The sequence below is a fragment of the Hippoglossus stenolepis genome, chromosome 23 (genome assembly GCF_022539355.2).
Source record: "Hippoglossus stenolepis isolate QCI-W04-F060 chromosome 23, HSTE1.2, whole genome shotgun sequence".
Taxonomy (NCBI): domain Eukaryota; kingdom Metazoa; phylum Chordata; class Actinopteri; order Pleuronectiformes; family Pleuronectidae; genus Hippoglossus; species Hippoglossus stenolepis.
The window spans coordinates 9459726-9484008 of NC_061505.1; the positions used below are offsets into that span (position 1 = coordinate 9459726).

At 42.3% G+C, this 24283-nt stretch overlaps 1 protein-coding gene across 4 annotated transcripts in view; it reads right to left on the minus strand.

The window, feature by feature from the left end:
* Positions 1-23944, minus strand: part of dennd4c (DENN/MADD domain containing 4C) — a 31587-nt gene extending 7643 nt beyond the window's left edge. The window contains exons 1-14 of one of the 4 annotated variants that reach the window (XM_035148921.2): positions 23575-23944; positions 10243-10553; positions 6795-7047; positions 6634-6703; positions 4884-5053; positions 4502-4743; positions 4320-4386; positions 4172-4230; positions 3058-3202; positions 1642-1817; positions 1394-1494; positions 1073-1297; positions 410-555; positions 180-218 (exon numbers count right to left, since the gene is read on the minus strand). In XM_035148921.2, the coding sequence (XP_035004812.2) occupies positions 180-218; positions 410-555; positions 1073-1297; positions 1394-1494; positions 1642-1817; positions 3058-3202; positions 4172-4230; positions 4320-4386; positions 4502-4743; positions 4884-5053; positions 6634-6703; positions 6795-7047; positions 10243-10541 (1992 nt within the window). In that variant the 5' untranslated portion in view covers positions 10542-10553; positions 23575-23944. Of the gene's footprint in view, positions 1-179; positions 219-409; positions 556-1072; positions 1298-1393; positions 1495-1641; positions 1818-3057; positions 3203-4171; positions 4231-4319; positions 4387-4501; positions 4744-4883; positions 5054-6633; positions 6704-6794; positions 7048-10242; positions 10554-18909; positions 19571-23542 lie in introns of those variants that run through there. The other 3 variants (XM_047338827.1, XM_047338828.1, XM_047338829.1) reach the window with 3 other exon arrangements.
* Between the last annotated feature and the right edge of the window lie 339 nt (positions 23945-24283).

The window sequence follows — 24283 nt, forward strand, 5'->3', positions numbered from 1 at the left end:
CAGACAAGCAGGAAGTAAAACATGCTTTTGTCATTGTGGTTTGGATTTAAGGATAGAAGAAAATGGGAAATCCTCAAGCCCCTCAGCAGTGGGAAAATGGTTAATTTATTTAACTTTAAATGTTAGTCAAACAAAAAAAGCAACATGCGAGGAAACCTGATTACGGTGTAAAAGATTACCTTGGTGCCCTTGTCGGTGATTTTATCAGAGGGAAAAAGCTGCAAAAAGAGGAAATAGAGCAAAGGCAGAAGAATGAATCAGAGGAAACTTGGTCTCCCAGCGGATACATGTTACTTTGCCAATAACCCGACATAAAACAAAGGCTTATCCGTGGATAGAAACCTACAGAGGAAGAAACAGACATGAAACCAGCAGGCAGCGTGAAGACTGGACTGACGTCATTAATCACCTTCTCCACGCAATCGTCAAAAAACGCCAATCCGGTGTCCTTGTCGCTGACAAAGGTGCACTCCTCGATGAAGCGGATGAATATCTGGGTCTTGGTGAGCTGGGAGTAGAACTTCTGATGGGCACGGTCTCTGCTTTTGAGAAAACCTGCAGGAAGACAGGGAAAGTTTGATCATCTTGATTCACTTAGAGGAGAAATAAATATTTTTAAAATTGTGTAAATTTGTTGTTTGAGCATCCTCCTTTAGGATTTATTATCCCTGGTGACCTTTGTCTATCGATGTGCAGCTATTTTCAAAAGTGCTAAAAAGAAAATGTGGAGCTAATTGAAGTGAGGACCAGTTTCCCAGCAACAAGCATTAGTGATGTCTTATAATAGCCGAATTTAAAAGGTGATTGATCGTTAAAAACACTTAGGTTGAGTAAAAGTTGAGATGCTCCTTGAAAATGAGTAGCCAATAAAATTAAACATTAGTCAAGGATTTCTGAGTGAAGGCTATAAATCATGCACGGGTTACAAAGCCAGGAGGTCATTAATAAATCCACACCATTAAGCAACTCCATGAAAAGGATCATTATCTATATCTTAAGGTTCTTACACATTATCCAAGTTATTTCTCTCCTCATGAAAAATCTCCACCTTGAGTCAGTGACTTGTGTTTACCTTGTAGGTCGTAGAGAGAGTCGGCAGCTGTGGCCTTTACAGAGGGTGCCTGGGTGATGGGTTTGAGGTAGGAGCGGTAGCCCTTCAGGATGGAGGCCATGAAGCGCAGAAAGGTCTCCTGGATTTCCATCTCCAGGGCCGTCTTCTTTTTTTGCCAGGTGAAGTCCGCCTCGATGGGGGTTATAACCACTGCCGAGTCCTCCTCAACTGTTTGACACACGGAAACTAAACAACAAACCAAAAGGGATTTTTACTATTCATTAGCTAACATGGCAACTATGGAGTCTTTGCTCTTATGCAGACACGAGATGTTGTTTGTACCAGTGGCCAGCTGGTGGTGCAAGTTGGTCAGTGTGCTAATGAGGCTCTTGCCAGGCTTTTTTGGGAGGTTCTTCCAGTTGTTGTGTTTCTTCTCATCAGACCTGTAACACACAATACAACTGACTTACACAAAATATGGAACATGCTCATAGTTTAACAAATGTGTGGCAGCAATGTTTGACACTGATGTATATAAACAGAACAAGGCAGAGAGAAACACGAGTTTTAGTATCAAAGCAACATCATACAGGTAGATAGTGTTGGTGTCCAGGTCCACACAGACAACATCTGGCGGGGGGTCATAAAGGTCAAAGTAGCGCGAGTCCACACCCACTATGAACGGACAAGGAGCGTTGAGGACACCAGCTAGAGAGAGTGGGCACAGGGGGATGTAGGGACACTGCCACTGGAAGGGAAAGATCATCTGAGGAGAGACAAGAGGGAGGCGCAGAATTAAAAGAGGCAGGGAAAGCTTAAGGTGGAAACAGTAAAAGTGCCATAAATCAAACATCTAATTATGTTTGAATGATGATCCAACATTGTCCAACAAGTTTTTTTAAATCCTAACTAACAAAAACTTTGAGCAGAATAACATTTGGGCCACAATTCCAGCTCTGTAAGACATATTTGTCTTCAATATTGTGAATATTAATGTGTTATTGTGAAGTTATTGTGTCAATTCAAATGCCCTTGGGGGATTTTCTGGGATTGTGACATTCTGCGAATTCAAAGAGACATGCAGACAAAGTTCAGATGCCAGTAAACAAGTGATAGCAGTGCAAAACAACACAGGTCCAGTATAGAGGATTTCAATCCAGCTATTTCACACAATCTTTTCTTATATGCAACACAGTTTTGTTTAAAAGAATCCACCATTATTGAAAAAATTACAAAAAATACACAACATACAAGGGAGCACCACTGCACAAATGAGCCTGTGTTACAAAATTCTCATCACAAGCCTCTTCTCTCTGCATGTTTTACTGTGTTTGTAGTTCATCGCAGTGATCGTGATCACAGTATTGTTAATTACTCTCATCTAATATAAAGTAAGTAGAGCAATTGATTTTGCGAGTGATGATTATAATCCAGTTCCATCCCATCTATGTGCTTAAATCAACTATGAGAGGTTTATCCATTTGTGATCACATATCTGGAGCAGGTTAAATGAGGTAGTGCTGTATTACACTCTTTTAATGTCAGTAACAGGGTTCTATCTCCACTCGACAGCTGAGTGATTATGAAACTGTGTTTTTTATTATCCCATAATTGACGCTTTTATTTATATGTATGCAGATGATTTGATTACAGTATTTTTGACCTTCCAACAGAGCAGGTCAATTGAAAAACAAATAGGATGAATTTAAGGGAAGGTCTGGCTTTTAATGGCCGTCTGTACGCTCCTGAACACTTTTCATCTATGGGGTAATTATAAAAAAGACCATACAGGGATTAAATAGCCTCTTACATCAATGCTGTCTGACAATGTTATTTTCTGGGTTGGGATTTTAAGACGCTAAATTTATGTTTCTCAACTTAAACATACTCAAATGTCAGGAATGATAGAAATGTGCAGACTTGACACGACAAATAACTCCCCAACCGAGGCATTAAAAGCTGTATACAAACTGTCAAACTGTGAGAAGTGTTCGGAGCCTACTCACAGCCACAACAGACTCGGCCACTCCGGTGAGCACAGCGGGCCGGAGCGAGTGCAGCAGGATCTTGCTCTCAAGGAGGACAAAGTGCAGAAGCGTGGCGCAGTTCTCCGCGCCCAGGTTCATCAGGAGCGTGCCGTAGTCGGCCCCACTGACGGGGAGGGAAAGAAACAGGGGAGACAGGTGAGTTCAGGAAGAGCAGTGAAGTTTCATGATAGGAAAATGGGAGACAGGAGTTAACGGAGTAAAATTTTAGGACTAGGGCTCTAAACTATAGTGAGACATGCTTGAGCAATTTTGATATCAATATCTGAACCTCACTAAAATATGCAAAATAACAGTGTAGTGGAAATATAATAGAATCAACTTACAATATAGTGAAGCTTACAATGTAAAATCTCTTTTGAGACTGTGTTGCACTAATTCAATTTGACAGTCGTGTCTATAAATGCACAGTAGTTTCTAATGTTGTTAAGACATTATACCATTAAGTGTCTTATGCTCAGTGAAGCCAAGAGTCGACTTGATCCACTGATGTTATTTGCTAATGCAGTTTTCTTATGTTTACATATCCTGTGAAGACTTTTCCAGAGCTTAAAACGAAAGCCTCGGTAATTGAGACTTAATTAATTTACTTTCTTATCTAATGTTTCAATCCAACCATTGAGAATCACAATCATAAAGGCAGCAGCAACAGCAGCAGGTCACATTAAGTTGAACTTAATTTAGCAGTTTGTGGGAGTTTTGACAAAGGCCTGGCAGTCACCGTCTTTGTGAGTTTTTAATGTTGCATAAGGCAGCCTTGACAGGTATGAAAAGGTAAGTCAAATATTGAGTCACCACTTGAATTGCTTTTGCAAACACAGTAAACTTATGCAATGAGGCAGCGGAGAAAGACTCAATATTTTTTTGGGCCAAGGTTGTTTTCAGTGTGAGGATTTGATCAAGAAAAAAAAATTACAGCAATTAACACACTGAATATTTTTTCAGGTGAAGGATAAGAGCTTAATTTGGCTTGAATGGGAACAAAATTGTCTCAGAATAAAGAAACCATGATTGAAAAAGGACATATCGGAACATACATGTTGAGAAATGTTCTGCATCGCAGCGCTCATTGTACCTGAGGGGTAAAGGTGTGCACACGGGCTGGGAGAGGATCAAGTTGTCATGTGCTGAGAGCTGAAGAAGAAATTCAATAATGAGAAAATATATAAAAACACAAATAAAAGTTTATATATGATTGGCAATGATATAAGGGGGGAAATCACCTGGACCAAGATTCTTGGCCTCTGAGGGGAAGGAAATGACACATTGTGCATGAAGTGTGAGATGTGCCTGTTGACAGAAATATATAAAGACAACTCAATAAAACACAAAGTGACATTTTTAAATTCTTTACAAACATATTCAGCAACTACATTCAGTCTGTCGAAATGTCCACACTTCTTACTTCTCAATAGGCAGCGGGTGCGGGCCCGAGACAGATAGTTTGTAGAGGAACATGAGGAACTTGCGGAAGGACTCGAAGAAGGGCCAACGGGAGAGCAGACAGATGCACTTATTGGTGTTTACATGCCGGTTAGGAATCATCTTCTTCTCCACGGTGGTGATCAGGCCCAGCTGGATCTTCTGTTTCTCACTCAACAGATCCACGGAATGCGGCTCGTAGAACTGGATGGCTGATCCGTACACCTGGAACCAGAAATGGACAGGTTTCTTCAGTATATCTTGGTTTCCTTGCCAGCTTTTAAAAGAGTACATCAATTAAATCAACATAAATCTCCATTTATAAAAAATCGATGACAGTTGTCCCAGAGCGAGCTGTGTCTTACCTTTTCACCAGATGAGATGGTTAAGACAAACGTGGAGAAGACAGGCAGAGGGTTGCGTGTGTTTGGTGCCCAACACTCGATATTGGCGCCCATAGGCAAACAAAACAGGGGGACTGACTCGGACAGAGGGAAAGACTCGTAGTCCTCTTCTGGGTAACGAAAGATTAGACCTGGAGAGGGAGAGAAAACAGGAGTATAAACTCAAGGATTCAAATAATGTAATGTAGCAGCATTGCTCATCCAACTTCAGTTTAAAGACCAGGTACAATCGAAACTCAAACTTCCTGACAGCCGACAATTATGACTTTATTTCTCTGTAAGAGAAAAGACTCTCTAAGAAAAAGGAGTTCATTATTTTTCAGCTCAGATGAAGAACAATCATCTGTCTGCATACTCTGGTTTAATTTTCAGGAAATAGGTGCTCTGCTTTTCAGTTTAACTTGTTGTTTGGTGAGCTGCCGTTCTGACAAGACGCTCACATGTGCGTACCCAAACAAGCCTGCAGACACGAAAATCATGGGCGTGGCAGGAAGTGCTGTTGTCTGACATGAATAAACAGTCGCCTCGCAGGAAAAAAACAGGCCAAGAAGATAAAGCCAGCATGTGTGAGTCTGCATGTGTGTGTGTCCACATTCATATGAGCACTGATTATATGTGTATAACACAATTAATTATCCTAAAGGCCAAGCTGTTCAGGAAACATTCAGTCAGTGAAAATGCCACGCAACCGTTTAGAGATGCCAGCTGCAGCTATTACCATCTACTGGTTGATCAGAGATAAACAATGATGGTGTCGCTCGCTGAGACTGCAACAGCACACAAAGCTGCAACCATTTCTAACTGTTGCATATCTATTTATCAAGACACTGCATCTTTTATTGTATTTTGTACTGTATTTTTATGAACTGCAAAATGCATTATTGTTATTCTACTACTCGCTGCATCCTGTCCATACACGTTGACAGTCGAGTGTTTTTTCAGTCATGTCAAATTCTATTAATCATTTATTAGATTATCTAATGTGAAAAAACCGCAAATCCAGGGTAACATGAAAACAGTAGCCTGTTTTAAAGTAGTTTGGAAGATATAATCACTACTGTAAGTGCTCTTAGTGGTGACTCTTGCAGGGAACAGGGAACATAATCAGAGGAGGAAAGCAAACTAAGTATGATTCATCTGAAAGGCAGTGGAAGTGAAAGCTGATGAATGACATTAAAAAAAATGACACTGAGTAAAGCAGGTTATAAAATAAAAGTGTTAAAGGTTCAGTGTGTAAGATTTAGGTGAAAGGGATCTATTGGTAGAAAATGAATATAAAATAATACTAGTGATGTTTAATGTGTGTTTAATCATCTAAATTGTACAAATTATTGTTTCCTTTACCATAGAATGAGCCCTTTATATTTAAATACTTTATATTTAAATCAGGAGCGGGTCCTCTCTAACTAACACCTAAACCAAACGCATTTTGAGTTTTGATGACAACTCAAGGCTACCACAGGTTCTCTCTCATGTTTGGAAGGGGAGGGTGAGGTGAGGGTTATTCAGCTGCAACATGCAACTTCACCACTAGATGTCTCTAAATTCTACACACTGAAACTTTAAAAGGGAGACAAATAACACAAGAGCAAATATTTCTCCGTAGGTACAGAAAATGACAGACAGCTGAAGATGTGATGATATTATAAAAAGATATACAAATATGAATTTATCATTGCAGGACATTAGAAACCATTAGATCTTTACTCACCGGCTTTGTAACTGATGGAATTGGACGCAGATACTGATTTCTTGTAACACAGGAACACATTGGAGCCCCACTAAAAAGGTAAAAACACAGTTGTATAAATCTTACAAATTAGAAGTGATGATGCAAAAGTGTCCGCTAAGAAAAATAAAAATGAGTCTTACCATGCCACAGTTGAGGTTCTTGTCCACTTTGCAAAAGGTATGTGGCGGCGTCTCCCCTTTGCTGGTGACAATGACGCAAATGTCCGTCACTGCCAGGGAATTCTGAGGCTGGACGGGCGGCGCTCGACGGAGGGTGATGAAGATGCGCTGCGAGGTGGCCGAGCTGTTGTTGACGTTGGCGCAGCGGCCGTATGGGGTGGCCTGGATGACCTCGCAGCCCTGGATCAGACGCTCCTTGCCCTCATAAAGAACCCTAACGAACACAACAAGCAGTGAGCAAAAATGTAAGCTTGACACGTCACATGGCAGCACGTATTTTGTGCCTTGATCAAGAATGAAGAGGAGATAATGTGGAAAAGGACAGAGGAGAGTTGTTCCATTTACGCCTGCCCTCCACACTACTTAAGAGTTTTCGATTGCTTTAAACGGATAAGTTTGGAATTGCTGCAGGACCCGTTGTCATTTAAAAACTTTGGGGCAGTGTCACCCGCACTTGTTCCCTGATTGGTTCTTATCAGTCATGACTCGACAACCACCGGGTGGGGGCGAAATTTTGTAAACACTTATTTTCAGTTCCACCTCGTCATCGGTCTAAGAAAAGTAATCCCTACTCTTACTTTTAACCATTGTTGTTTCTTGTTTATAGTGTGTGCTGTAATTATGCAAACAACTGCAGAGTAGACAATCTGCTTGCGGTTTACACCGGCACGCACATGCCCAGTGTATGTGAATGGTCATGTGACATGCATGTTCAAGCGCGTGAGCATGGACTGGGATTTTTACTGATACGGAGCTGAAACACCTGTGTGAACGGAGATCGTTTTAGGTTGAAAATGCAGTTTTCAAACTAAAGCCATGTGGTATGGATGTAGCCTCAGACATAACTCAAAGTGGTGCGGAATTAAGATGGCAGATAGCAGAGCAGTGCAAAGAGCTGGAATCATTCCCACACAAATTACAAAGCCCTCTAGAGAGTTAAGTGGCTCAGGGAGAGAGAGAGGGCTGTCCTCCCTGCCTTCATTACGTGCTGCCAAAAGACAAATAACTCGCATTCTAATGATGCAACATTTACATGGCACTACCATTCAAGTTTGAATGTAAACTGTAAAAAACAAGTTTGAAACCGACACAAAGACAGAAAGTGCAATATAATAATACAATACTGCCTTATGGCAATTTGATCCATAAACAGATTTGGCGGCGTCATAATCTCTGGTTTTACAGGGACAATCCATGAGTGTTCAGCATCGCCAGCTTTCTCTTCAAAGCTCTGGTTTCTCTTTTAGGATTTGGTGAGAAACCAGAGCTTTCTCTTCAAAGCTCTGGTTTCTCTTTTAGGATTTGGTGAGAAACCCGTCTTCATTGGATGACGTGATTCAGACATATTTCCCAGCTGACTCAGACCAGTTCCAGACGTAGTAAATCAATATTTTGAAATCCAACTTAGAACACATGCAGGCATTAATATGGATTAATGCTTAATCGTTTCACTCCTGCTATGGAACTTCACACAACTAAAAGAAAGAAAGAAGTCAGTGTGCCACTGAGGTGGACTTCTTTGCACAACTGCACGGCTTCTATGAAAAAACCTCCACGTCCTCTATTTCCATCTGGACAATGCCATATGGGAGGCCAAAACCTTTGTTTGCTCCCCTCTTTAAACAAAACCGAACACCAAAACCCATTTTTCATCTTGTACAGGGTCCAGGGCAGCCAGTGCAGATACAATAGTCCTGCAACACTCCATTTACTCTAAAAGGGGCACTGGACAAACCTAAAGAGGCCAGGAGGACAGTTGGCAGCAAATTCTCATTTAGGCAACAAAAACAGAGTCCTAATGGGCACAGTGAGTCGTGACGCTGCGCAGCCCCGGGGCTGGGTATGCAAGTTTCACTGTGTTAGAATGCCTGAGCGGTCGAGGCGTCCACAGAGGAAAAACACACGATACAGGTTCAGTTCAGGCTTGAAGCTATTATAGTCACCCTGGTGCACAGGTGATACAGCCACGACCCACATCCTCAGACTGGCTGCCTTATATACAGATGGCTGTCAATTAATTCAGCAGGCACATACCCAAGTATAAATATACAATCAATATTTACATATACAATTAATAAACATTTATCCACCAAACCACCGTGAATAAATACTATTAAATATCATAATAAAAACCTACTAGTTTGAATGAACTTCCCCCTGCCCACTTCCTTATTAGTTTACCCCTCCCGGAACTGAAGTGAGCAAGTAAACAAATGCAAGCATTTACGATTTTTAAAAAAAAACCACATAACCATCCTTACATCACTGATTAATAATCGACTACACATGCATGAATTCCACATAAGGAGTCTCTTAATATCTGTCTGCAGCAATAAAGAAGCTAGTGAAATCCATTTTTCTGCCTTATTAAGCTGCATGACTGGCTGATTTGTTGTTTCAGCGACACATATTAGCTTCAGAAAGACTGAACTCTTGAATGTAGTATTTTCTCCAGCCCACACGTGAGGATTGCACAATCTCTTCAAGGAAAACATCACTTGACATATGATCTTCTGTTTATGCTCTGTGCACCAACAGCTGCAGTGTTTTGTGTAGTTCTGCAGTTTAAAGCTGCATTTAGAAGAAGGAAATCACATGAAAACAACCAAATTCAATGCAGAACACAGCAGAAGGCAGTCAGAAGTGTTGATGTTTATAAAACGCCAGCATTTTAAATCTTTCACAAACAGTTTACATAGTGTGTGTGTGTGTGTGTGTGTGTGTGTGTGTGTGTGTGTGTGTGTGTGTGTGTGTGTGTGTGTGTGTGTGTGTGTGTGTGGGGGTCTTTCAGAGTGAGCACAGTTATGAACTGGAAATTCCAGTTTGTTAGTGACACAAAAAGGCTTCAGACAAAGACTTAGGTGTGTGTGCGTGTGTGTGCGTGAGGAACTGAAAAGCCACAGGCTGTTGTGTCATGGTTCTGAATAGACATTATTGAGTGGTATAGTGTTGCTGTATTTACTGCAGACAAGTTATAAACCCCCGATGATGAAATGCCATGGCACCTTAAGGTAACTCTACTGGATTAGAGAGATCAAAATGGAGTTCCTTATTATAAGACAATAAAGGGAAGCAGTAAAGTTCATATGAATGGACAGGAGCCAGGAGGTGTGGCAGAGAGGGACAACTCCATGATGAAACAAGGCAGAGTGAATGAAGCCGTCAACACACCTACTTCCTTCCACCTCTGAAAGAATGTTTTGTTGTGCGCCATCAAAGCTGAACGGACTGTGACAAACTGAAAGTTCCTTCAAGTTCCATTCAGACATGCGGCTAACAATAATGGCCTTCATCAGGGTGAAATTGTGTCTACGTGCTAGCAGGTGGCGGATCCACGTTTTCAGCGACTGATAATGACTCATTTTGCTGCTGCAACATTCCTGATTACAAAACAAAACTGCTGACTCACCCGATGTCGATAAGGGGAGGCTTCCCCCGACCCCTCCTGTAGCACAGGAACAGCTCGGGGCTCTTAAGGCTGCCATGGTTCAGGTTGGCCGGTTGGCCGCTGTAGGTGCTGTCGATGCACGTGAAGCCCTCAGGCACTGTCTCTCCTGCCGACCTGTTGATGACGGCCAGGTCTGTGATGGGAGCTTTGGGCCCGCTGGACTTGGCCTCCGACAGGTCCTGCTCCAAGGGCTTGGACTTGTCTGTCAGCCCAGCCACCACAAAGTAGTCGGTCACACGGTGACCCTTGTCCTCGAGCATGGCTGTGTGTACCTGGAAGTGAGAGAAAAGAGATGCGATGAATTTAGAACGATATTAATACAGCCAAGTGTAAATTTGTTCATTTAGACAATAAAACCTCTCGCACAACGTTTGTAGAAGACATTAAGCAACTCTGTGCTCTGGTTAAAACATCTCACACAGCACAGTGTATTACTTAACACTCCCTACAGGCTATACACGGCATGTGAGCGAAAGCAATGCTCTTACATCTCACTTTGGGATAGTGGGATGGGCTCCACATGCGAGTCTACACAGAATGCTAAATAATACTGTGGCCAAGGAAATAAAAGGATCCTTTAAGGCTGCTGCACAACAACTTTGCAAACAAACTGCGGGAAAACACAAGGGGTAATGAAGGGACTGGTTCTGTTGACGTTCACAAACACTCTTGTCATTGTATATCAGTGCACTGCTCCAAACATGTTGGGAGAGTTAAAAGCTCTGGTGCCTGCGGAGAGCCAAGGGAGAAGCGCTGAGCCCGGAGGAATGCTCGGAAATGTCACCGAGAGCATAAATCAGAGCAGATCACCAAAGTCTTTAAACACTTGAAATAGGGCCACGAAGTAAGCTTGACTAATGAAAAGTATTAATAAAAGATGAGCTACAGTCATTTCCTTTTGAAATGGTCTGAGGTAAAAGGTTTTGGAAGTTGATGTCCTATTTTAATCACCAGAAATGTTCTATTTCTAGTGCATGCTCACAGAATATTTTAGTGTGCAATAAAAGAGACACAATAAATCTCATCCTTTATATTCTATATATTAAGGTGCAAAGAAATACTGCTCCTGTTGCCAAAGAAAAGCACTTGTCTTATCAAGCCTGGCCCAAAATACCACTGGCTGTTCAAGAAGAGAGAGAAACTTCAACTCAAAGCAGATACGTCTACATTTCAGAGCTGTTCAGACCAGTCTATGGTTCAGACCTACACAGGAAGTTCAGTTTTTCCAGTGAGTCAGTAAGCTGTGGCAGGAGGAGGAAAAAAAAGAAAAAAGAAGAAGGCTCTTTATAGGGCACAGCAAGAACAGACAGCCCTGGATTTCATGACGCACACTAATATCAACCATTGTAGTTCTTTCATTTATATCCTGGACTCCACCAAGGGGGGATATGCTTTCCTCTACTGGATGTATTACCACGAAACTTGGTGGAAGGATGCAGTATGCATCAGAAAAAAAACCATTCCATTTTAGTGTGGATCCAGGAAATTGCGAGATGGCGTGTTTTTCGTTGATTTCTCAGAGAAAACCACATAAACATCCATATCTAGTGAATTTAAAAATGGGTTCATAAGGGGACTGTTGGGCTTTTGCAGAGGTACACACCCTTCTAGTTTTAACCATGCAATCACAAATTATATCACATCACTGTGATGCCACATTTAAGGTATGAGAACAGGTAGGGCAAATCTGAAAGAATGAGTGAGGAATGAAGTAAATCTGTGTGCATTAGACAATTGCATGATTACAATGCATGATGGTGTGTACGGGCTGCAGTACAGGGGAGTGCATCCATTGGCTTGAGCTGTGCAAGGAGTGACCTGCCTGGGAGGAAAACTGTTCAGCCAGTAGACAGCTGACACACTTCTCTAGACTTTTAGCCGTTGATTTCTTTCAATGATTCCGGGACAAATTACCAAGATAACGTCATTATTTAGACCAGGATATCGCACCTTATCTGAATGATACACACAGTCCCCTTTTTGTCCTGAACTTAGCATTTTCCCCATTGTGAACATGCCAAAATGTATTTGTTTCAAGTGTACGGCCGACCTTACAGTCCAGGTAGCTCTGAAGAACTGTAGCTGGACATTTGCCCAGAATGTGGCTCATTGCCCTTTTTAAAAGCATGTCGTGAAAACACTCAGATCAAAGAGCATGCAGTGTAACTCTGTGAGGAAAAGCCTCAGGGAAGCAGAAACAATACAGTTTGACGTCATATACAATCAGAGTCTAAATGACCTTATTTTTCCACAAAAAGAAGTGCATGGCTGAAGATGGGGTGGACGCACTTTATGCAGTAAAGACGGGGAGACAAGCTCAGTTGGGGGTAAACTTCATTGCACAGGTAAAATAAATATTATGCTCAAAGTGGGTGTAATGTACATATTGACTTTTAAAAAAGAGGCCATCCCTATTAATTTGCTTTATTTCACAATTTGTTTTCCAGAGTGGGACATTTACTCGTTCTGAGGAATGTCAATGGAATTAAAGGTTTTATTTGTTCTCATAAATAAAATGTGCACAAAATGATTCCAGATGTGGTTTTTGACAATACAATGTAGCCTCATCTAAAAGCCACACTGCTTTAGACTGGATCCAGCTCGTTTTTGTGATGATGCACAACAGCAATGCAGACACAGAGCCATGTTGAGACTTATTGCTCTGAAGAGATTTATCGGACCGTTGTCCATGGTTACATCTGAAACCCTATTCAAAAGCAAAATGCTGGATTTTTCTTTTCACTCTACATTCACTTTATAATAAACTTCACTGGTAAATGGGTTCTCACAAAAGACTGGCCAGCAAATGTACTCTGGTGGTTTAACCAGGGACTGGATGGTCTTCCTGTGTGTGTGGGGGGGGGTGGGGGTGAATTAATGTCAGTTTATAGCTAAAACAAATCTCACAAAACTTAGCAAACAAGTTTATTACACAATTTCACAAGAGTATGAATGAGGTAGACCCTTTGAAAATCAATAAAATATAAATTGCAATTCTGTGTCTGGGTCTTAATGTAAAACGGTGGTTGTTAAGTGAATATAAACTGTATTTGGAATTCCACTTCAATCCCAGTTCATATCAGTCTGTAAGTATGACTTCTGGGGGGTGGGGGGACAAGCTTCTAATATGACTGTTCCACTAAGGACCTTCAATCTGCCCTCTCTTTTACACTGAACTGCTGACCTCTATTGTCTCCATGTCCAGTTGTGCACACATGATGGGGCTGTAGGTCAGGCAGTGGAACACAATCGGGCAGTTGCCTGCATTCCACCTGTTTCCAACACTTCCTTTGGTATTTTATTTTCAGAGAAGAATACTGTGGATTTTATTCCCTGATTTAAATGTTAAAGTAACTGAACCAGTGGCATATAAGCTAACAAGTGTGTTTATAGTATATTGAACGACATAAACAACACTGAAATAAGTGATTTGTTTAATCATCATTTAAGTTGAGGAAAAATAAAATAGCATTCATATACTGGCTACTTGATAATTAAGTCCAATATTTACTCTTCTTTTAGCTCTGTTTTTGGTCTCCACCAAATCCTGAGGAAAATATCTGACTCTTTAGTTGATAGAAGCTAACTTTGTCTTAACCTCGTTCTCTTGCTCGGAGTCAGCACGTTGCGTACAGTGGGTTTTTAAGATCTTTTTCCTTCCTCCTCTTGCCATAAACGCCACTGTGTGAACAGCGAGGCTGAACCAACACGGTTAGCTGTCCGACTGGAAAAATAAAATAACAGAGCTGCTTTAAAGCTGATAAGAAAAGCTATGACATGATACATATTCATTTGATCAAATGTTTACATAAAAACATTTATTATAGCCGCTTTAAAAGCCTTGAGGGAATCAGGCCAGTTCATATGTGTCACAAAAGCAAAGACTGCCCAAAGCCAACAATTTCAAGTCACTACAAGACAAAAAAAATATAGATATGTTGAATGTAATGCTTTGTATGAGACAACTGATTAGGTTTAATATTTCTGTAGCTTTTTTTAATAAGTTATTGTGCTACAATGGAGCTTGAATGCAAGCTATTCTAAGCAGTTTAAAAGCTGCTATACCTTAAGTGAAATGTAACTGCATATAGTGCAGCTGTAGGAAACATTAGATCACCAACTCTTCCCTAATTCTAAGCCAGATTCTTTTGTATTAGCAGATCATGTAAGTGCAGTGCCTCCCAGAAAAAAAAATATTCATGGTGAGGAAAATAAAGGAACTTTCCTTCAGGCGCTTGTAGGGATAGCAAAGGATATGTATTATAAGCCTTTATTCAGTCGGGCATGTTGGTTAAGATGCTGACTAGTTTTGTCCTCAACAGGTCACCTTAGTCAAGCCAAAACTGACTTACGAAGATATGGAACTTAATAAATCTCCTCACTCTACGCTGCAAAGGGCCTTAAGACATCTTTCTTTTCTTCTCCTTGATCAGTTTTTCATCTTCAAAAGCAACTCAAGGTTTTCTGGATTCAGTAACACCGTCACCCCTATGGGCCTCTTCCTCTGTCTTTGTAATTTTTGGTATTTTCTTAATCTGCATTCAAAGAAATCCGTTCTGCTGCGTACCATGCACATTTGAATCTCTGTCGTGAAAGCAGTGGCCTCTACTTTTCATCTGCTCTAAAATGGTAATGCTGGTAAGAAAAACATCAAGTCTGTGAGTCACACGGCTTCCTGACAGCAGGGGCGCAGATCACCACAAACCTCACAGCAAGGAACAAAGCAATGTTCGTAGAAAGAAAAGAAAAGCAAACACTATCCTGAGTAATCAGCAGATCTGTTAGGAACTGACTGGACTTTGAATACTGCCCCATGAATGTTGGCCAAGCCAATGAAACTCACTTAAAACACTCCATCTTAAATAAATATATATATATATATATATATATATATATATATATATATATATATATATATATATATATATATATATATATATATATAAATAAATAAATAAATAAATAAATAAATAAATAAATATATATATATATATAAGCGACACATACTGCAGGTCCTTGCATACAAAACCACTGACACCTGCTTCCATGTAAAAACCCAACCACAAACTGCATCAGGTGTAGGTGTAAGTGAACTCACTCATCTATAGTATTACAGTACTAATGTTGGCAGGCTGTTCTGAAAATCATTTTGTGTTCTAAGAAAACTGGAGCTACAGCAGCAACACAACACATTATTTGTTGCCGTTAGAAGTAGGATTAGTCAGTGATACGCGTCTGTCACGCAATATCGCTTGGGTGCAGACAGGGACAACGAACAGGGTCACCAAATTGTAGGTATCTGCCATATTCTGGACTGTAACGGAGTCAAAATTAACATCACTGACACTGAAATGAGTCATCCCGTTTCCCTACGAGGCTTTACACCAGCCAGTGCCATTACGTCTGTTGCGGCCATGCTCTCAATGCTGGAGCCCCCGGTGGGGCAGCCCCCTCCAACTCCACCGCACACCTCACAACCACACAAATATCTATCTGTGACAGCCCATGATAGGCTAACATTGATGCTGCCATGGCAACCCAGCCCAAACAATGCCAGGCAGCCCGACCCTGAGCCATGACTTGTGTTATTCTAGCTGAGGAAATTGATCTCTTTCCAAGGGTACCTTTAGTATTGCTGACATGTTCTCTGTAGTCTGAGTCAAAGGACGTCCAGTAAATAAAACGGCTGAAATGGCCACTATTACATTATGTCTGGCAAGTAAACAAAACATGGTGGTGGCCATAAACGGAGATGGTGCTGACAGGGTATTAAACTAAAAGCTTTAAGACTATTGTAAATACAAGCAAACATTACAGCATCTCTTGCCTTTTTAAAGCAGGGCGGACAATAATCACATCAAGAAAAACGTTTCACCCTTCAGGCAAAGAACAGCGACGCTTCTTGGGTCATGCAGTAAAAACAACAGAGTCAAACTGGCAGACAAACTAGTCCCTTCAATTTCCAGTGCGTGAAGTCTTGTGTTGTAACCTGAGCCCCAGCTTCTAAAAGGTTGTGCTCTGCCCCTCCCTTCCCATGTGAGAACCTGTTCCTCTGTTACTCCTGAGCCCCGGCGATCGAGTGTCAGGCCTCTTTGTCTGAGCTGCACACTCAGGGAGTAAGGTCACTGCGAGGCATGACAGAAAGATACTACGCAGCCACAGTGGACACAGTCTAAATTCAAAAAGCTAAGGCCTTGATTGGAAGTGAGTCTCCAGTGCACAGACAGCCCAGACTGTAATAAGTGATTATTTGTTACTAGAATGAGATCCAATGTTAAATTGTTTTTCATGCTGCTTATACTGTGAAATTTACTAAGTTAGTATCAAACAATTGTGACCAGGTCCAGCTTCGTAAATACCAATATTGTGGCTTATTAAAATAATTATTTTAACTCAAAATATTTCCCATTAGTGTCGAACCATGCAAAGTTGGACCAACCACCATTCATTCATTCATTTGAATCATGATCTCACTGCCTAATCTAGAGCTCACTGATCTCCAACACACAAACATCTGATGCCAGATGTCTTTTGAAAAAAATACAAATTCTGTTAATTGAGTGATACATTTTCTAAACGGAAACAGACGCTTGGAAATCAGATGAATTATAAGTGACAACAGAACTCGTCATCTTCAACAAAGTAATTTCAGCTCATTTAGAGAGACACCGGAGGAGTAATGCAACACAAAAAGATGTAATGAGTCACAATAGCCTATTCTTTTATTTTATCAGTAACTATACAGAGTAATATATACTTTAGAGAAGCAAATTTAACATGATTAACACCATTAAAGGTATGTAATGCGTGAGATATTAAATACAGGTCACAACCGGTGATCAAAATGAAATGTGTGATCACTTTTCCTCCTGAAATCCTGCCTGGGCCTGACTGGACCATTCGTCAAGGCCTCTGGTTTTCCTGCACTGGAAAGAATTGTTCCTCGTCACTGGTCTCAACTTGCTTGCAAACGTGCCAGAGGTTGGCTGTGCAGAACAAGCGCCCCTGAGGGTAGAAGAAAACTGGGGAGGTCCTAGTCTTTATATTGTTGTGTCCCAAATCTGATATTTGTACATTTTTAGCACTTGTCTGGTGTTAATGGCATTTCACTGGCAAGCTGCTGAATATGCGGCGTGCCAGGTTCAATTTAGGCAAAGCTAAGAAAAGCTACAGAGACTCAAACAGAAACAGAGATTTCTCTATTTAAGTATAGTGAGTGTAAACCCCTTACTCCATCCCCCATGGTCTGCCCCAAAATGATCTCATCCCTTTCACACAAAAGAGCCTGGAGGCTCGTTCCCCAGGGGAAAAAGAGCTGGCCTGCGGGTGCGCGCATGCACAAGTGTGTGTGTGTGTTTGTGTGTGTAATGCTGGGTGACAGACAGTGCTGTGTTTGTCTCACTTATTTCTGCAGACCCACTTGCAGCTTGTCTGACACAGCAGCTGAGCATGACACACGTCTCTGCCGGGTACTGTACCATCAGACATGAACTCCGGTTTGCCCCAGTTTACCTTTCACATAAGAGGAACGCAGCAGGAGACTTTCCAGGTCAGACACGTTCACAACAGGAAAATGTATGTAAGATCCAGACGAGGGGGTGGCACCTGGGTACAGATTGCAGGAGGCAAAACATGACGCATACATTTTGCTGTGGAAAGCACAGTGTTTTTGTTAACAGCACATTGACACCAACGTTGCCATAAGCTCTTGAATCTTTGTCATCTTTCCCCATTGACATCTTTCTACGTGTATGGCACCTCTTTTTCATCCTGCGATATTTGTAACATTCCAGTTTCCCGTCCATCGCGTGTTAGAAACAACATCAACACACCCACTCTCTTGCTGTGAATTTCCTGCTGTATTCTCATATGGCCATCAACCAGAGTCCTGGGAAATGTACAAACCAACTGACTCAAACATTTGCGTTCTCACATACAGGCCTTTACAGAATATTGCAGAAAAATGTCCGGACTTCAGGTCATATCTGAAAGCAGCTTTCAGCAGCAAATAAGGATAAAAAGCAGTGCTCTAAGCTAAACCAGCCTTTAAGAGGAGGACAGGCTGATTATTCAGATCAATCCCTCTCCTGTGACAAGTGTACATGTATATGAGCTTCTGCACGTCTGCTAAAATTCATCTTCTGGCTACAGTGCTGCTAAAGTGCACTTAAAATCATTCGAAAGTTCAGAGATGCACTACGACATCTTCAAAAGGAAAAGGTGACTTCCATTTGACTGTACGATTACCCATTGAGCTTCAGTGGAAGGCTCTAAAACACACCGCGTGTCAGCCTCCGCAGCTCCAGCGACTGCCTTAAGTGCCACTCTGTAGCTCTGGAGGATCTGAAGAGCAAAAGTGGCCCTCCCTGCAACCTGTCAACACGACGTGTCGTCCGTGGTGAAGGCCAGACTTGAGAACAAGGTGCCAATGAGGTGACAAAACCTCGACGGCCACAGAGGGGAAAAAGAACAACGCTCGTGTGTGTTTTCTCCCTGAGGTGGAGCGTGGCTTTCTGAGGAGGGATAAACTCAAATTAAAGCCAGTGGCGTTTTTGTCTGATTGAACTCATATGGCGCAAGCTGCAGTGTGTGTGCACAGAGTTGGCTGTGACTGTGGTGTGTAAATACCTCACTCTGCTAATTAATCCCAACAGCTTGTCGCGATGGAGACTCCCAGCCTTACTTGTCAGAGTGAGCCATCAGCCTTCAGTTTACAACGCAGAAAAGAAGAAAAAAAAATGGACTTTGACGTTTACTCGGAAGAAAAAAAAATCCTCAAGTGCAGGAAACGTATTGTTCAATATTTGCTCTAGAGTGAGAGGTGGAGCGTTCATGGTCTATCTGCCCGTTTGGCTCCAGATAAGCCTGTGCAATACCCTGGCATTATCACATCCATGTGCTAACAGCGTCTCCCTCGCTCTGCACCGCCTCAACAAAGCAAAAAGACCAACGGTGAAACCCTTTTCCTCAGTCGTGTTTGTTTAACCCTGGCAGCTGTTTTTTTATATACAGACACAAAATCCAATTTCACCGAGGGGCTGGCGACGGCTGTCAACACGGCTCTCAGAGCGGGTATCTGACTGCCAAATCACACCGACAACAGACGTGACGGATAATCAACAGATGGTTGTTTTTTCTATGGGTTATCTAATTTATTTCCCCCCCTTTGGGCATAGGCTGTTGGTTGTGTATGACTTTTCTTAAGCTCTAATTGAGCGAAACATTTCTGACATCTGATTAAAATAAAAAATAAAACATAAGCAAAAGGAGTATACTTGAACTGCAAAACACTATTTTAAATCAATGACTTTTAACTACTATTACTTAATTTATTATCACATTGGAAACAATAACAAATATCCATTAACTTAAGTTTCCATATTTCACCAACTGAAACATAAAAAGTTAAATTTTTTACATTTTAGAAAGCTTCTTTATACATAATTATCAAAACCGTTTTTCTTTACACGAGTCAAACTGTCTGTTCCCCTCCAGTGTTTTATGTCTGTAATTCTTTGTCAGTCCCCCGGCACTCCTAACTGCACTGGATCATTGTTTAGTGTTTTCTCAAGATAACATCAAAGCGAACGGCGGGCGGCAACCGGTGACTAAAAGCGAGATCAGGGGAGAAATGGCACAAATCCAAATAAGTGAAGCTGAAGATTGCAACTTTTTTCCACTAGGCTAATTTTTTCCTTTCTGGTTGATCTTCTTTATTTTTCCTCCTGGCTGATTTGCTGTTGATGTGAGCACATTTATTTGCTGAGCTGTGTCAAAAACAACTGCTGCCTGCAAAGAGCCGACAGCAGCAGCAGGTAGGTTGTGTCTCCCATAACATGAGACTTCACTGATGGAGGGTTTTTCCCAATCGAACGAACCATTGTGCAGTACCACACACACACACACACACACACACACACACACACACACACACACACACACACACACACACACACACACACACACACACACACACACACACACACACACACACACACACACACACACACACACACACACACACACTTTATCTTTTGACAGAAGATATTGACCTATACAGTACATCAACCTTTCACAGACATATTTGTATCAGCGTTTATATTTCTTCAAACTTTTTTTACAGAATAAACCATGTTTAAAATGTACTTAATAAATAGTGGTTATTTTCTTAATTCAAGTTCTATATATTAGGCTGTATTTGTGTTTTCTATTTTCGTCTGTGTCTTCTACGCGTAAAACACCTCTTTCACATCTTCTTCATTTCTATCAGTTTTTCGTCTGACGACACGCCATCGACATGCCCACTGTCAGTGCATCTCTGAAAGCAGCTTTAGTCATAAAGGTTTGATAACGACATCTTGTATATATCGATCGATATGGTTAGGCTCTAGTTTAGTATATTATTTCCCACAAGCACTTGAAAATGTGGACTGAATGAGACGGGAATCTAACCACCGACCTTCTGATTAGTGGACGACACACTTTACCTCCACGTATAATACAACTTTCTCTCAGTTAAAAACATCCTGGGGAGATGGACGATGATGAGCGGCTCAGAGCGGAGAGGCCAGACTCGGCAGCAACGTCACAAGACTGCCTCCCTCCCGGAGCGTGACAGCCCGGCAGACACAGAGCATTCTTTCCACTCTGGAGGAGAAGGCAGAGAGGGCAAACTCATTGCCCCTGCTAACAAGCTGGGCTTAAACCAGCTGAGACGCAGGTTCACTGAAAGACAACGACTGAAAACACTACCGGCACATCACACCTAAGTTCAAAGGTCGGAGGAAGAAAATGGGTAACCGGATAGATTTTTTGGCTGCATTACAAGATTCTCATCGTTGCTCTTTGGCTAGAGATGTCTGCCTGGAGTTAATGTGTGTTAAGACAAGCAAACAGACTGATAAGCATAACGCACTGAGGTGTTCCAGGTAAGCATTGACTCAGCAAGCCCAGGAGCTTGTAACGTCGGTCGTCTCTGCATCAAATCGGCAGTTACTTCTGGGTAATTGAGTAGAAACGCCAGGTTAAAAAAAAAAAAAACATACATAAACTGCTTTCAAACATTAACTGAACTCTGAATAATCTCCTGACATTGTCCGGAGGGGCTGTATGCAAGGACGCAGATGTGCAAATGAGAAATGTGTCATTCATGCATTTTGGTAACTGCTGTATGTCGATGACGCAAAATGCTGTGAAAAGTTCAACAGGGCTTTATAATACGATTAAGACATATTGCGACAAAGGTCAGAATACTAATTTCTTAATTTGATTATTGCTTCTTCCAAGTATGATCTTATTCAGGTTAAGATAATCAGAGAATGCTGTTTCCATGGTAGTGTCTTATTCAAACTATTGTATTAAAATCGGGTTAACATCGGAATATTGGTGTCCTTCTAAACACAGTTAATGTCTGAGCTGAAATGTCACCTGAAGAATAAGATAACTTTTAGTTAACTCTTAGTGGACTGACCTTCCTAAAAAAATCTGTACTAATCGTTTACAGAAGACATTTCACACAGTCACACTTGTTGCAGCTTTTCTCACACTCTTCAAAATCCTACTTGACTTTTGCCTCGGCAAACACAAAGTCCTTCCCCGGCCTGTGGCAGCTCCCTCCTCCTGGTCAGCTGACTGAGCCCGTGGACGACCAGGAGCAGTGACAAAGTGCGAGGTCAATGTACACACAGCCACAGCGAGTGCAGGCATGACCCACTTTTTTTTTTACCTCCTGCCTGCAACAGTTAGTAGAGGCAACAGTCATTCCACTCCCTTTTTTCCAGCGGCTGTCAGGCCAAGCCAAGGTCAAGGAAGAGTATTTTTTTCCTCTGCTGTGTGTCAGCAGCTCAGTGCTGATGCAACTAAAACTTGCACGATTTTCCTGCTCCACCGGCCTCGGTTATTCTCACAGCCTGACATCCCTGCTGCCACTTCAGGTGGTAAAACACTTCGATGAGTGCCACCGGTTCATGGCAAGCGGAAGTGGCATCTTTGGGCTCTGCTGGGACTCGTGCCAACGCTGTCACAACAGGAACGTCACACGCACACCGTGAATCATGGTGGGAAGCTGGAGCAGGGAGAACGCTGCTACCCTTAGGGGTTATAGGCTCCTGTCAGCTGGCAAACAGTCAAGTGCTGAGGCGCAGATATGTGAGCAGCTTGGCATTGCATGTAGTGGCATTAGCTCTCACCCCAACACACACACACACACAGCCACAAAACAACTGCATGTCCTAGGGTTGGGGGTCACAGAAAAACAAAGACACAACTGCAGCATCAAGGGTTAGGGTTAGGGTTAGGGTAGGAGCAGAAATTAAGAATAGCCAATGCTTCTTAACGGTTCAACAAAACCTCAATATGTATTGGTACTTTTGCGGTAAATGTATTACTTAATATTAAAAATGATGATTCCATGTTGTATTTCTTTGAACTCTTTATCAGTGCATTGGTATTTGGCATGTGTCTGACCATGCACTGATCACTAACTCCTGTTCAACAGCATTGTATGGAGTTAACCAATGATATCTCAGCAACTTTAAAAACCAAGGACCAAGCTTTCTGGAGGTCTTGATGACATTATAAACTATAACTCTGGTGAAAGTTTGACCAATTTTAAATTAAGCAATAAGTTGTTTTTTTTAATTCACCTTTAAAAGTTATAATCAATCATACGGCTTGTTTTTTTATATTGAGGATAGCATACTGCAAAATAAATGAATTGATCTTGCACCATTTTGGACTAGTTGTAAAAATAACTCATTCTATTTGCTGCCTGTAGTTATTTGCTGCCATTATTGTTGTTTTTCATGCGTATATTTCTCTATTGCTGTTTTGACTGGAGGGAGAAGCCTCTTTGTACCCGAGCGTAGAGACAATACAGATCTTTGAACCTTTCGCATCGATCGATCAGGCTCTAATCGATCGATGTGAACACTATCTGTATATGACCAGTGGCCATATCGACCAGGCTGCACTGAGGGCAGGCACCTGCAGGGTTAGGGGGGCTTGCAGGAGGAAGAGGAGGAGGAGGAGGAGGAGGAAGAGGAGTAGGGGTGGGGGGGGGTTGTTCCAACTGTTGCATCTGACCCACAACTCGATAAACATAAACACAAACATGTCCTCCTGTGTTGAGCCCGTGCAGTGATACGTGGCTCTTTCTCCCTCCGCGGCTGGAGAGCACACGGTGAGAGGAGCAGCAGGAGGACGAGGAGGCGACATTTCAGCGCGAGACCTCAGCGACACGAAAGTCACACAAACACTTCACCTGCGGACCCGCGTCTTCCTCGATCCACTCACCAGCTGTTTACTCTGCGGCCGCGGACTCTGTTGACATGAAGGCAACTTGCTGGCTTCGTCTCCCTCCGCTTGTTGTATTCCGTGTTTCTCTTTGCGCACAACAGGTCGAAGCAGGAAGCAGCGTCCAGGAAATCAAACACACACACACACACGAGCCGCCGCTCCGGAAGAGTCCTCACAAAGTTTGATGGCCGCTTCTTCCCCCGCCTCACTTTTCATCCGCTGCTGGGGCTGGAGGCCGCCGCCATGTTGGTGTCTGAGAGTTTACAGGCTTGTTGAGCTTTTTCCTCCCGAAACCAAACGGACCCGCCCAGAGGAGGAGGGAGGAGAGAAGGAGAGAGGGGAGGAGAGAAGGAGAGAGGGGAGGGGACAGAAGAAAAGGAGAGAGGAGAGAAGGAGAGAGGGGAGGAGAGAAGGAGAGAGGGGAGGGACAGAAGAAAAGGAGAGAGGAGAGAAGGAGAGAGGGGAGGAGAGAAGAGAAGAGAAGGAGAGAGAGGGGAGAAGGAGAGAAGGAGATGAGAGAAGTACAGGAGAGAAGGACAGAGGAGAGGAAAGGAGAGAAGAGGAGAGAAGGACAGAGAGGAGAGGAGAGGAGAGGAGAGAGGAGAGGAGAGAAGGACAGAGAAGAGAAGGAGAGAGGGGAGAGGAGAGAGGAGAGACGGGAGAAGGAGAGAGGAGTCTGTCCCTGCTGTTCACACAGACTCCCGCA